Below are 12,152 nucleotides of genomic sequence, written 5' to 3'. Positions count from 1 at the left end.
ACGAATGTTGTTTCAAATGTTGATTTGAAACGGAAAGCAGCTCCAGTGAACTCAACATATCTATGGCATCTAAGATTATGCCACATTAATGTGGACCGAATCAGTAGATTGGTGAGGGATGGACCCTTAGAGAGTCTGAGGGTGGAACCATTCCCAACCTGTGAGTCATGCCTTCAGGGCAAAATGACCAAGAAACCCTTTAGCAATAAAGGTACTAGAGCCACAGATCTATTAGAGTTAATACACACTGATGTGTGTGGACCCATAAACATACAAGCGAGATATGGGTATGAGTACTTTATCACATTCACCGATGATTACTCTAGATATGGTTACATATACTTGATGCATAGGAAATCTTGATGAGTAGGAAATCGGAAGCCTTTGTTAAATTTAAAGAATTCCAAGCCGAGGTTGAAAGATAGCTCGATAAACGCGTCAAGTCCTTACGATCAGATCGTGGAGGGGAGTATCTATCTGATGAGTTTAAAGATCATCTCATATCCCAAGGGATAGTTAGTCAGCTAACTAATCCAGGCACACCACAACAAAATGGTGTGTTTGAACGACGCAATAGGATCCTATTGGATATGGTCCGGACGATGCCCACTTATAGTGAGCTGCCTCTCTATTTCTGGGGGTATGCTTTAGAAACGGCAATTTACATCTTGAATAGGGTTTCATCCAAGTCTGTAGCCAAGACACCCTTTGAGTTGTGGAAAGGACGTAAGCCTAGTATTCAATACCTTAGGGTATGGGGTTGCATAGCACATGTGCGAAAGCAACAGACAGACAAGTTGGAATCAAGGACTTCAAGATGCTATTTCATAGGCTACCCCAAAGGCACGATAGGCTATTATTTCTATGACCCAGTTGACCAGAAGGTCATTGTAAGTAAACACGTCACATTTCTGGAGGAAGAATTGATGACCCAGAGGTCTGAACCAGTAGTCATTAAAGAGCTATCAGATAGCTCAGAAACGTCACTTCCTGAAGTGAGACCAATTGGCATACCCATTGAAATACCAACACCTGAAGAACCTTGATGTAGTGGGAGGACTATTAGACCACCCACCAGGCTTATTCTTCTAACCGAAGAGGAAATTGTGGAAGAGTTTCATATGGTATCGGTTGAATCGGATGATGATCCGGTGACATACTCTGAGGCTCTTAAGGATGTTGATGCCACTAGGTGGCTAAAGGCAATGCGCTCTGAGATCAATTCAATGCATTCCAATAAGATTTGGACTCTAGTCGATCCACCAGCTGGCAACAAGCCAATTGGATGTAAATGGGTCTTCAAGAGGAAGAAGGGCACTGATGGAAAAGTTGAAAGGTTCAAAGCAAGACTGGTGGCAAAGGGCTATACCCAGAAAGAGGGTATAGACTATGAGAAACCTTTTCATCGGTGGCGATGGTGAAATCCATCAGGATTTTATTGGCAATCGCCGCACGCTTTGATTTTGAGATCTGGCAGATGGATGTGCAGACTGCATTTTTAAATGGATTTCTCCAAGAGAAAATCTACATGTAACAGCCAGAGGGGTTCTCTTCCTTGGAGGAAGAAAGAAAGGTGTGCAAATTGCATAGGTCCATTTATGGACTGAAGCAGGCTTCCAAAAGCTGAAACATCAGGTTTGATCAATCAATCAAATCATTTGGTTTTGATCAAAACATGGATGAACCATGCGTTTACTAGAAGATCAGTGGGAGGGCAGTATGTTTTCTTGTTTTATACATAGATGACATATTGCTGATGGGTAACGATGTAGGATTCCTTTCATCAGTAAAACAGTGGTTATCCACAACGTTTTCGATGAGAGACCTTGGTGAAACTAGTTATATCCTTGGGATTAAACTCGTAAGAGATCGCCAGAAAATAATGCTAGGCTTGTCACAGGCTACCTATATAGACAAAGCCCTGGTCAGATTTAGCATGGAGAACTCTAAACGGGGAAGTGTCCCTTTCCGACAAGGAGTCTTATGTACGCCATGTCGTGTATGAGGCCGGACATTTGCTATGCAGTAGGTATTGTGAGTCATTACGAGTCTAATGAGTGGATGTGCCATTGTGTGGGGGAGTACAAAACAGAAATCTACAGCCGATCCCAATTTTTATGAACACCTTGCATCATATGGTGCGGCTAATAAGGTGTTTGGGTTAGGAAGTTCCTAACGTTTCTAGAGTAGTCCCTGATCTTGTCGAAGGCCCTATTCCTCTGTTATGTGACAACGGAGGGGCCATTGCATAAGCTAAGGAGCCTAGGGCTCATCAGAGGAACAAGCACGTGCAGTGGAAGCATCATCTCATCAGAGAGATATCCAGCAGAGTGACGTGAGTATCTCCAAAGTAGACACAACTGAAAATGTGTCAAATGCCATGACAAAGGGTTTGTCTCCTGGTATGTTTGAAAAACACATGGAGGGCATGGGTTTAAAATATATGGGAATTGGCTTTGATGTACAAGTGAGAGATTGTTGGATATGTGTGTCCATCAAACCCGGTTCGGTCCGGTTCAACTCGATTCACCTTTGTATTGAACATTTATACATTCTTGTTTAATATTGTCACATGCGATATAAACTTTTTGAGCATTATGTGTCTGTAAGTTATACTTAAAATGGTAGTCGCGGCTAGGGTTTGGGTTGGGCACCCTTATCATATGGTTGTCGCATTGGGCATGTCTAAACATGTGATGTCAGGGTACGAATGTGAGTGCTCACATGTTTGATGTGTGCATTGGTAAAGAATCTACTTTGTCGATTCTCTCATGTATTACTGCCAGATGTAGGAAGGGATAGACATGTGTCACCGACACCCTATACATGAGGGAACCCTGTCACTGCAAAGTGTGATCGCATTCTTTGGTTCATCAATGACTGAGACTCAAGTGAGTCAAAGCCGGTGTTCTGGGAATGCGTGAACACTTTGTGAGTGAAGGAGTTATCCAACACGGTCACCACCGCTCGATTGGGGAACACCAAGATAGAGACTGTCTGTGTATGGTCGGATCAGAATCTGGATCCAGTGCCGTTTTGAAAATGGTTTTACAAAAATCTATTTTACATAAAATGATACAATATTTATAATTATTTGAACAAAGTATTTTATCGAGTTTTATGGGACCCGATCAGATGCATAGACGCTCGTATATGGACTTGTACTATGGATTGGGGTTTGGCAATACATGTGTACTTGTACTAGATTCCATAATGATGGTGTTGATTAGTGTGGGGGTTGTATATGATAATAGTTATCATATAGGGAGTTATTTAGAATTTGCTACTTTAATTGGCTCTTTATTTAAGTAATGGATTTGGTGCTAATTGTAATTATCCATTAATAATTAAATAAAAAATCTAATTAATACTTTTCCTATTAGATTCTACTTCTTCACCTGTGTAGCACTTTGAGTTTAAACAGAACTGCCAAACAAAGAGAGAGAGAGAGAGAGAGAGTCAGACTCTCACAGGGGTTCTATAAAGGATTTAATTAAATCCAAATAATATATAAAGGGGACCAAAACACAGAAGGGAAGGCAGCTCTCCATGTTTTTGAGCAAACACTCTCTCTCCTACGTTTTTGGTTTCTCTCTCTCCTTCTTGTGATCTCTCTTCTTCTTCTTGCTTCTCTCATCTGTGCTTGAGAGTTAGGGTTTGAGAAACCCTAGATCTGTGCTGAAGAGTTCGAGAGCATCTGGGATTGGCTTGAAAAACCTTGGTAGCACCATTGGAGGTTCAGATCTGTTTGCTTGGAGCGCTCACTGGAGGAAGAACCATTGTCTATTGGGGGAGCAACAGTTGAGGCTCACCAGGTTAGCAGTTTTTTATTAATTCCTTCAGTTTATTGATTATTAATATTTATGGGATGCGAAAGAAACTCGAATCGATTAATTTCCGCTGCGCATTCGAGTATGGGATGGATCCATCTTGCCATGTGATGGACTAGAGATGAATTTCTCCGTCCCTATTGTGATAATTAATTTTATGGGATGCAATAGGGAAGGAGAAACACTGATAGGGATGCACCAGGGTTCCCATGGGCGACCATGGGAAACCCTAAAATTTAATGGGGCACCCATGGGACACCATGGGATAACCCAGGGCGTGCAAAACCCTAATTTTTCTGTATATTGGTTTCCCTAGGGAACCATGGTTTGATCCATGGACCGCAGTTTGGCCTACACCTTTCGCCATGAGAAAGAAAGACAAGAAGAGAGCTATAGAATAGAGAGAGAGAGAGAGAGAGAGAGAGAGAGAGAGAGAGAAGAGGGGGTTTTATAAGAGAAGCAAAAAAAAGCTGGTTAGGAAGTGTAAGTTGGGCTTCTCTTCTCTTCTCTCCACTCTCCTCTCCTCTGTGTCTGTGAGCGGCATAATTTTGTGGACTCTGACTTCCACCTTGTCTTCACTTGGCTTCTTTTTATAGTTGTTTGTTCTGTCAAATCTAATTTCTATTTCTATTTCAATCTAATTTCTCTCAAAAAAAAAAGTATTTTTCTTGCTTGATTATGATTACTTGCCCTTTTGTCTCCCTGGTATCTTTGTAGGATTCACGCAAGTATACTGGCATTGTAGAGGATTGCATTATGAGATTGTTGAAAGTTTTAACGAAGAAGTGTTGCATCTGCTGCTCCAAGAGCTCGTTAAAACCCCATTTTTCCGGTATTTCAAGGCATGGTGGTTACTTTATTTGGGTTGGAAGTAGGTGAAATTCTTTGATATTTGTTCAATTAGTTTGTACAATACTTTGCCTTTCATCCTTTAGTTTTGGATATGGGTCATTGAACTTTTAGACATGTATTTTGTTCGTTTGGATATGCCTAGATGTTAATATTGTACTTCTATTTTTTTTTTTTTTTATCTTTTATTGAATTTGAATACCTTCAATCTAAGCTTGTTATTAGTAATTGGCCCCCTAGAACTATCTATTGGAGTTAGAAAGGAGTATGATTGTATTGATTGCAAGGGGATGTTCTTGCCTTAGTAGTAGTTGGCTCTTTAAGGAACCTTCTGTTGGTGCTGTTTTTGGGTTTTGCATAAAGAAAGAAGCAATCAGCTGTTTGGCTCTTTTAAGGAACCTTTGTTTGACTAATACCTTTCTTTATAAAATTACATTCTTCTTTTTCAGAAGCTCGATTTCGAGGCGAGAGGAGGAGAAAGTGGATTGAGTCGTAGCAGAGAAAGGATTGTGATTGGAGGGTTTTGTGTTGCTGGGTTTGATGCTTCTCTTTTGCAAAATCGATTTCTGCCTTTTCTCTTGTAAGTGAATCTCTAATCAATTTCATATATTATGGTAATTATTTTTTCTTTCCTTCAAGGTGTTTGATGCTTCTATTTTGCATAATCGATTTCTGCCTTGTCTCTTGTAAGTGAATCTCTAATCAATTTCGTATATTATGGTAATTATTTATTTCTTTCTTTCAAGGTGTTTTAACTCTTGATGGATTGAGCATAAAGTATTGAAATGTTGGTTCCAACAGGTTCAACTCAAATCTCAAGTTAACATAAATGATAGAGATATGGGTTTGATCTACAGACCTTATCATGGAGATTGAAGGAAAAGGAAGCCTAATGAAAACTTGGATTCTAATTAAACCTGATTGGGGACACCCTTTTAAGTTAATATTTTTCGACTCTCCCTTGATTCATAGTGACTATTTTTGTCTTTTATTATCTCTCGTCCACCCTCTCTCTATGTATGTGCTTGTTTATTTTTAGATCATGTAGTTCGAGGGAGGATTGAAGGGTAAAACATACTGATAGTTCTTTTTTCCTTCTTCCGGATAATCCAAGCAAAAATGAGTGGCCGTTAAAATCTAATCCTTTACGTCGGGAATCTCCCTAGCAATATTCATGAGCGGGAAGTGGAAGATTTGTTTATAAGGTGACTTGCATTAATTTATTGGAAGTGTACCCCTGGAGGCCATGATAACTTGTGATATCTCCCATACTTTCTCATGTCCCCACATAGGTATAGGTACATTTGAATAGAATTTTGCTATATGTTTTCTTCTTCTCATAAGGTGTTGTCTTTGTCCTCTTCTCAACTGAATTCCGTATTACACTGTCTGAAACATACCCACTGCATGTCATATTTTCCAATGGTCAATATGTCCTCTTATGATTTTTTCTTTTTGATTAATGAAATGTACTTTCTTTCAGCAATATTTACCTCTCTCTCTCTCTCTCTCTCTCTCTCTCTCGCTCCTTGAATTTTTTAAATCATTAAAATGGTTGCTTAACAATGGTGGTTATTTGTAGTTATTCCATTTAAGCAATGGAGGACATTATTTTTAACCTAAAATTAATCAATCATGTTGAATCCCCTTTGCATAAATTAGATTTGTGCAGTTGAAGAAGATTAAAATGTTGTAGTTGTTAATTTCATTGTGCAATATATGTAGATCCAGATCATCCTCTGATATCATAATTATGTGAATTCAGAACAAGCATTTATTCTCAAGGGTCAGTTTATTCTCTTAATCTTCACTCTTGCCAACACTTGATTAGTGCTAAGAAAATCACTTTATGAAACCAGATGGGGGATTCGTTCTCGCAGTTATTTGAAGCAACAAAAACCATTGGACAAGTAGTTGGAAGCTATGAGTGTAGGATCATCAGTTGGGTCAACGAATATTGTCGAGGTTAAGAAAGAAAACAACAGTGGTTTGAAGACTGTATCAAACTTTTCCAATCACGGGTAAGCCCTCAGCTAGAGTCTTAGCATGACGATGTCAATTAAACTGTGAACTCCCACGTCACCTGTAGGCAAGGTGAGGTAGCGCTAGCCATGCCCAGACCAGATCGTTAGCTTTAAACATCCGGCCGTACTTATGGAATTTATGTAGTTGTTCTTTCCGGCCACGCTACTTCAACATCTCCTGCCAACGGGTAGGTTTGGAACCCTGCTTTCTCCTTTCGGAAAACGTGAATTCGTTAGGTGGGTCATCCCTCCCTGGTCGCGAGTAGCTCAATTGTCGGTGGGACAGCTCCCATTTGAGCAATGGTGTCCGACTTGGAGCTCTGGTGAAGATATTGCTCTTCTTAATGCTCTGAAGACCTTTCCGAAAGATGTTGCCATGAGATGGAAGAAGACTGCAGTTGCAGTTCCTGTTGCCAATGGTTGTTCAAACAAGGTCTTAAAGGAAATTGAGTAATTCGCTCATAGTTTCCTTTTTTTTTTTTGGTGTACGATATTAATGAGGTGAGTGTTGTATGTCAGACATCTACGTGATTAAGATATTTATTTAGTGATCCTACTTTTCTTCTCTTTCCTTTTGCACTGGTTGTAGAATACTTGTGGATCTACATTATGATTTCAAGTTATCGACAGTGTACTTGTGTCTCGGAAGAGGAAATAGTTTTGGGTATAATTGTTCTACTCCTTGTTCATTTCAAATCTTGAAGAGAAACACATTGTACTTTTTTCTTGAGAATTTTGTAATATTATTGATTTTGCAATATGATTGATCTCAAATTCAAGCAACAGGCTTAATTTCTGATCTGTTGTTGGACTTCTCTCTCCAAATGTTTGTACTTCCATGCTTTAAGACAACAAATATGATATGACAGAAATGGGTCCATTATCTTCAATGAACACATAGAGTTTCTTCTTTGCATTTGCAACAATTCCGCATTCCATGCTTCTATCTTATGGATATTTGCAAAAGAAGAACTTCCTGAAGTAGGAAAAAAACACTTGGGATTTATAAGGACCGAAAGATTCATAATTATAAGACAATATTGTTGATCTCAAAACATAATCTCCTTAAACACTCTCCATGAAGTCTCATCTCTTATCTACTCATTCTCCAAAGTTCATTCCATGCTCTCTCTCTCTCTCTCTCTCTATACGCGATCTCCTTCCCCTAAGTAACTTCTATTTTCCAAAAACTCTCCCCCTCCCTCCAAAATATGGCCACACATGCAAATGCACGTGGATGTTTACTAGTATATATATATATATAGGAGTTGCCCATAAAGCCAAACAAAGGAGAAACAAGAGTGTTGTCCCACCCACGCATGAGACTGTGGACAATGTGAGTGGGGATCGTGGGGCAAGGGAAGTGTATCCAGGCACGGTGGAGACAGCTTTACCTGCGGTGCAAGATGATCGAATCGGCTCGACAGCCTTGGTGGTGCATAATGATCAAGAAGCAGGGAGCCAGGAGAACATTGATGCACAGTGCAAAGAAGCAACGGTGGGGGGCACTATTGAGGTGGTCTTGGGATGCCCAAGCCCGATCGGCTCTCAGGAAGGCACCCCAGAGGGGGTGAGTTTGCAAAAGGATAACCCTATCCCTTTAATAACGTGTGAAGACCAGGTGGCAAGCCAAGACCCATTGGCAACTGTAACAGCCTTTTATGAGATTAGACAGGTGGATGCAGCTCTTGTGGGTACTTTCACACCAGTTACCAAAAGATCAGGTAAACAACCTTTGAAGGTGCGGAACATGCCAAGGCGCCCCGCAAGAGGGGCTACAAAATCCATAAATTTACAATGAAGCTAGTGTTCTGGAATTTACGTGGCATATTGAACATCCGAACTAAGGTTGCTTTGAAGATCCTGGTCAAATCTCAAACTCCTAATGTGATATGCATTGCAGAGCCTATGGTTTTGCCTAGTAAATTTCCTAAATTGTTTTTCAGTGCCTGGGATTCAGTATGGATTTTATTCATAATGAGAGAATGGGGAAGAATCCAAACCTATGGATAGTCTGGAGGGATTCACTTTCTAAGCCGGTGGTCTATAGCACTTCTAATCAGCAAGTCACTGTATTCATGGATGTGAGGGGAGAAAAAAATTTTCTTTCTACAGTTCATGCAAGTAACTTTCGTGCTCTGAGGAGAGACCTATGGGTGGATCTTTTGAGTGAGCCTATATCAGCGCTACCCTGGATTGTGTTGGGTGACTTCAACGTAACTGTACTGGCGTCTGAGAAAAGGGGGCCTAGTGCTTTTCATATAGGGTCAGCGATGGACTTTGCGGCTTTTTTAGACTCTTCTTCAGTCTTGCCATTACCGTCAAAAGGGAATAAATTCACCTGGAGCAACAGTAGGAAGGGAGGTAATGCTACTGCAGTGCTGGATAGAAGTTTCTGTAACCCTGCCTGGCTAGATCGGTACCATGATGCTTACCAGTGGGTACTCCTGATGTTTGTGTCGGATCACTCCCCTATTGTGATTTTTTCTGATTCTGTGCCAAAGCCTGTGAACTGCCCCTTTCAGGTTGCAACGTTTCTGGTTGGAGCATAAAGAGTTTGCCACTGTTGTGAGCCAGTCCTGGAACGGTTGTGTCAGGCTCACGTTTTTATGTGGTCACCCAGAAGTTAAAGAGATTAAAAGTGAATCTTAGAGCTTGGTCCAGATCTGCCTTCCCAAATGTTAACATAGAGGTGGACCGAGCAAGAGCTGCACTACAGGATGCCCAAGAGGTTATGGAAACGGTGGGAAGCACGGAGTACCTTATTCTGTGTGAAAGCCAAGCCAAACAAGAGTACATCAATGCAATCACACTGCAAGAAAAACTATGGTCAGAGAAGTCCAGAGTCCGGGTTCTCACCTATGGTGACCGCAACACAAGATTCTTCCACCTGGTAACTAAGATCAGGTGCTCCAAGAATCTCATTCAGGTCTTAAAGAAGGCGGATGGGACTGTACTTAATGATGGACCCCAAATCAGCACCTATATTACGGAGTTCTATGAAGCTTTCCATAAGAGAGTAACCATTGAAGCACAGCCAGAGATCCTATCTTGCATCCCTACAGTAATCTCTAAAGACGACAATGACTTTCTTACAGCAGTTCTAAGCAGGGAGGAGATTAAAGTTGCAACCTTTGACTTGGACCCAGATAGTGCTCCTAGCCCGGATGGGTTCCCAGGAGCGTTTTACAGATCCTGCTGGGATATTATAGAGAGAGCTATGTGTCGTGCAATCTCGAATTTTTTTATTGATGGCATCATCACCAAGGGGGTCAACAGTAATTTTATCACACTCATCCCGAAAGTAGAGGAGGCGATTGCTCTTGACAAGTTTCGGCCTATCTGTGTAGGTAATTTTCTCTATAAGCTGATCCCAAAAATTCTTGCTACCCGTTTGTCAGGTTTTCTCCCTACGCTGATCTTAGAGGAACAGGGTGCTTTCCAGAAGGGGAAAGTCATTTTCTCCAACATTTGTGTGGCGTCTGAGCTTACTAATTCACTACATGTGAAGTCCTATGGTGGGGGGATGGGACTTAAGCTGGACATTCAAAAAGCCTATGACACCATGGAATGGGAGTTTATGTTTGATGTCATGAAAAAATTTGGCTTCAACAACAGATGGGTAAACATGATTCATCAGCTACTTTCTTCTGCCAGACTTTCTATTCTCCTTAATGGAGGACCAGTCGGCTTCTTTGGTGTAGACAGAGGACTTTGACAAGGTGACCTCCTGGCCCCCCTTCTTTTTATTATTGTTGAAGAAGTCCTGTGTAGGAGTTTTGCAGAATTAAAGCTCAACAAAAAGATCACTCCACTACCAGGTCCAAGAGGGGTGGCGGTTCCAACCCATCTCCTATTCGCAGATGATGTGTTTCTTTTTATCAAAGCAGGTATCCGCTCAGTTCATTGCTTGAAAGCTTCTTGGGGAAGTACCAAAAATACTCTGGGCAGTATATTAATGTTCAAAAGAGAAAGATGTTCCTATGCCACGTGAGTGCAGCCAGAAAGCGAGAATTAGGGACATTATTGGATTCCCTGATAGTAGTTTCCCTACCAGATATTTGGGAATTGACATATTCAACGACAGGGTAAAAAAGGATGCAATTATGGCTCTTATGGATAAATTCAAAACCAAGCTAGCAAGTTGGAAGGGAAGATTAATCTCCATGGCAGGGAGAGTCCAGCTAGTAAGGTCTGTTATTTCTAGTTTTCCAATCCACATTTTTTCAATTTATTGGTGGGTTAGTTCGCTTATAGCTTCAATGGAAAAGTGGATGCGCAACTTTATTTGGAGTGGTGACCCAGAAGTAGCTAAGGGAATTACTGTTAAATGGGAAGCAACTTGTAAACCCCGTGATGAAGGTGGCCTTGGCATTAGGAAGCTTAGGGATGTGAATAAAGCTCTACTTTGCAAACTTTGTTGGGGTATCAAATCGGACAGCAATCTTATGAGTAACTTCCTTCGAGCACGGTTCACCTCAAGGGGTCTCTTAAAACAGCATTTTAATTCCCCATCTTCCATTTGGCTTGGGGTTAAAAAAATGTGGGCTTTTGTTTCTGATAATGAATCATGGATTGTAGGAGACGGTGCACAAATTGATTTTTGGCATGACCGGTGGCTTTATGGTGAAATGGTTGCAGCCAAGACAAGGATTCAAGACCCGTGGTTGAAAAAGCTGCACTCTCCGGTTGCTAGCTTCATAAACAATGCCAATTGGTGCTTCCCCCATGTTGAGTCGCCAATCTTGCAGCAAATTTTTAATGATGCAGCGGCCATAACCCTTCCATCGACCAAGACAAGAGACCAGAGAGTGTGGACTCTATCTCAACAAGGAGACTTCACTGTAAAATAAGCGTGGGAGGGGCTTAGAAAGAAAGCCAATCACCCCTACTGGCACGCAGTGGTTTGGGTAAGTTTCTTGCAGCCCCGCCAATTGATGTTTGGATGGCGCCTTTTGCAGGCAAATTTACCTACAGATGACTTGGTTAATCAGAGAGGCGTCCCCATTGTCTCACACTGCTGCCTTTGTTTGCATGCTCTTGAGTCCCAACAACATATTTTTCTTGAATGTCCACTCTCTGTAAAGGTGTGGCAGGGATTTCTCTCAAATTTTCAGAAGGTGTGGCCAGCTGTAAGTTCGATACCTGACTTGTTCACATGGTGGAAGGACAAGGCTGCTAGCACCCCACTTCCGAAGGTATGGCTTGCGGGTTTTTTTTGGTACCTTACCAAATCTAGAATGAAAGAAACCTAAGACGATTTGAGGGGCAAAGGAAAACCCCTAGTACCATTTTGCGACTCATCAAATCTGACCTCAGAGATGCATCCTCCCTCATGAAGTGCTCTATCAAATCTTTACAAGACCTGCTGATCACACGTGAATTTGGCACTTCATTTCCACATGCCCAGTCCAATAGAATCATTGAAGTACAGTGGAGGAAGCCGGAA

General features: G+C 41.3%; 1 protein-coding gene across 1 annotated transcript; it reads left to right on the top strand.

Moving 5' to 3' along the window:
* The first annotated feature begins 7,940 nt into the window (after window positions 1-7,940).
* LOC122655174 lies at window positions 7,941-10,421 on the top strand. Its single transcript, XM_043849392.1, has 3 exons — window positions 7,941-8,444; window positions 8,650-9,243; window positions 9,327-10,421. Exons 1-3 carry the CDS (start codon window positions 7,941-7,943, stop codon window positions 10,419-10,421), a joined length of 2,193 nt encoding a protein of 730 aa, XP_043705327.1.
* Window positions 10,422-12,152: the final 1,731 nt, after the last annotated feature.

Source organism: Telopea speciosissima, chromosome 3 (genome assembly GCF_018873765.1).
Source record: "Telopea speciosissima isolate NSW1024214 ecotype Mountain lineage chromosome 3, Tspe_v1, whole genome shotgun sequence".
Classification (NCBI taxonomy): Eukaryota; Viridiplantae; Streptophyta; class Magnoliopsida; order Proteales; family Proteaceae; genus Telopea; species Telopea speciosissima.
The sequence above is the reverse complement of the archived record's forward strand: the minus strand, read 5'-3'. Positions and strand labels throughout refer to the sequence as shown.

Bases quoted from the DNA above. Each gene is read 5' to 3' on its own strand.
- LOC122655174 (XM_043849392.1), top strand. From the start codon at position 7,941: ATGTTTACTAGTATATATATATATATAGGAGTTGCCCATAAAGCCAAA. The intron at 8,445-8,649 runs GTGCGGAACATG...ATTGTTTTTCAG, and splicing joins CAGGTAAACAACCTTTGAAG to TGCCTGGGATTCAGTATGGA. The intron at 9,244-9,326 runs GTTGGAGCATAA...GTGGTCACCCAG, and splicing joins TTCAGGTTGCAACGTTTCTG to AAGTTAAAGAGATTAAAAGT.